Source organism: Penaeus monodon, chromosome 22 (assembly GCF_015228065.2).
Source record: "Penaeus monodon isolate SGIC_2016 chromosome 22, NSTDA_Pmon_1, whole genome shotgun sequence".
Lineage (NCBI taxonomy): Eukaryota > Metazoa > Arthropoda > Malacostraca > Decapoda > Penaeidae > Penaeus > Penaeus monodon.
Genome location: NC_051407.1, coordinates 23,342,962 through 23,344,745, shown reverse-complemented (window position 1 = coordinate 23,344,745; position 1,784 = coordinate 23,342,962). Strand labels below are relative to the sequence as shown.

Genomic DNA, 1,784 nt, shown 5'->3' with positions numbered 1-1,784 from the left:
CAATGTACAAATTTGTATATATGTTATTTTATTAATATCTGTATGTTTTAATATTTAAGGCCAGTATATATATTATGTTTCACTGAAATTTATTTTTCTAAATTGCAGGTAGAGGATGCCAGTCCGTCTGTTAAATTATCTGAGGGTAGTAATAAATTAAATGAAGATGTGACTAGAGAAGTAAAAGTTAAAAGATCAGACTCACTCACCAAATCAGAGAAAACAGAAAATAATCTTAAAGAAAAGACAGAAAAGAGGGCCCGAGAGCTGAAGAGGACAGATACTCAGGAAAGTCTAAATGAGAAGAAACCAAAGGAAATGAAAAGATCAGATGGCCAGGATGGCTTAGGAAGGTCACGTGACTTACCAAGGAAATCAGAGGCCAGAGAAAATTCCATCTCTTCTGCAAGAAGAAGTTCTGATGTGCGGAGTAGAAGGCATAATGTGAAAGAACTGAAAGAAAAATTTGAACAGAACACAGACAGTCAACCAAGTAGCAGTCCCATGAAGCCATCAAATAGTAATCACTACAATAATATCAGCAGCAGTAGCAATAAAACTAGTAAGTCTAGCATGCGGCGATCAGGTTATCGTGGGCACATCAAAAGACGCCACACTGTAGGAGGCACGAAGGACTTAGCCAAGTGGGCATGGTTACATAGTGGGGAAATGTCTAGAAGTAGTCCCCGTTCTACTCGTCTTTCAGCATGGGAGCGATTGCAACCACTTGTGGCAGATGAGAGGTTGAACACTGACAGGTCTTTAGAGGCATGGTTAGCCCGTGAACGTATAAGGACATCTTCACCTGACTTATCTAGACCACAGCAGTTAGTTCTTCCATGTGACATGGATGATAAGGAAAACCTTCATCGTCGCCTAAGTGTCCAGGAGGTTGTCCTGAATCCACTGTATCCTGTGCTGGAGAGTCATGTGTAAATGGTGTCTGGGACCTAAGTCCTTATCAGTGTTTAGGTTACTCTTTTCATCTGATCCAATACCTATTAATTGTGCTGAAAATATATTTCCTCTAATACAAACAGTTAGGAATGTTTAAGTGTTGGATTCTAAGAAGGGTAATGAACAGTGCTGTGATTTTTATCTCTTTTAAGTCTTCTAAACGAGCATATCACTGTATATAGAAATTTATCAACTTGTGAACTTGACCTGTACAGCTTAGATGACTAAACTCATCCTGTATATAAAGTTTATAGATACTAGTTAATAATTCATTGCATTTTCACCTGTATAATATTCAAATATGAATATATGGGATAAATACTATAGAATTTTATAGCTTTGTAAATATCATGCCAGTCTTGCTAAGCAAGAGATTCATGTTGCATGGATATGAAAGCTACATTTGTCTGCCAATTTTCATGTATGCTGCAAACATTTAAAAAAAATGATAGTTATCAGAGATTAAATTCTTTTTATAATTAAATACTTTTAAAATGTTGCATTTTGACTAAAAAGGTGGTTTTCAAGTATAAGAGTCCAGTAAAATTATAATTGGCATAAAGAATACCTAAATGAGTTCATAGTAATTTCATACCCTCATTATTCTGCAGATAGAAAGATGTTGACAGATGCTTACCCAAAGAAGTCTTTTGTATTATATTGTTACAGGCTTATGTAAAGCCTTAAAACCCTTTTATTTCTCGAAAAATAATGCTCTGTTTTTTCAGAATTTGTTTGATTTATAAAATAACCCTCTGAGGTAACAGTGAATTATGAGAAAACTGAAGCATGAAACATATTTTTTTAGTCTTAGAAAAAATTTAAAT

At 34.9% G+C, this 1,784-nt stretch overlaps 1 protein-coding gene across 1 annotated transcript; it reads left to right on the top strand.

Moving 5' to 3' along the window:
• Positions 1–105: 105 nt before the first annotated feature.
• On the top strand, positions 106–1,413 carry LOC119587023 (rho GTPase-activating protein 21-A-like; the record flags this gene model as incomplete). The annotated part of the gene is given in 1 exon segment (XM_037935767.1): positions 106–1,413. A coding segment is annotated over 1 exon segment (618 nt). The 3' UTR covers positions 937–1,413.
• Between the last annotated feature and the right edge of the window lie 371 nt (positions 1,414–1,784).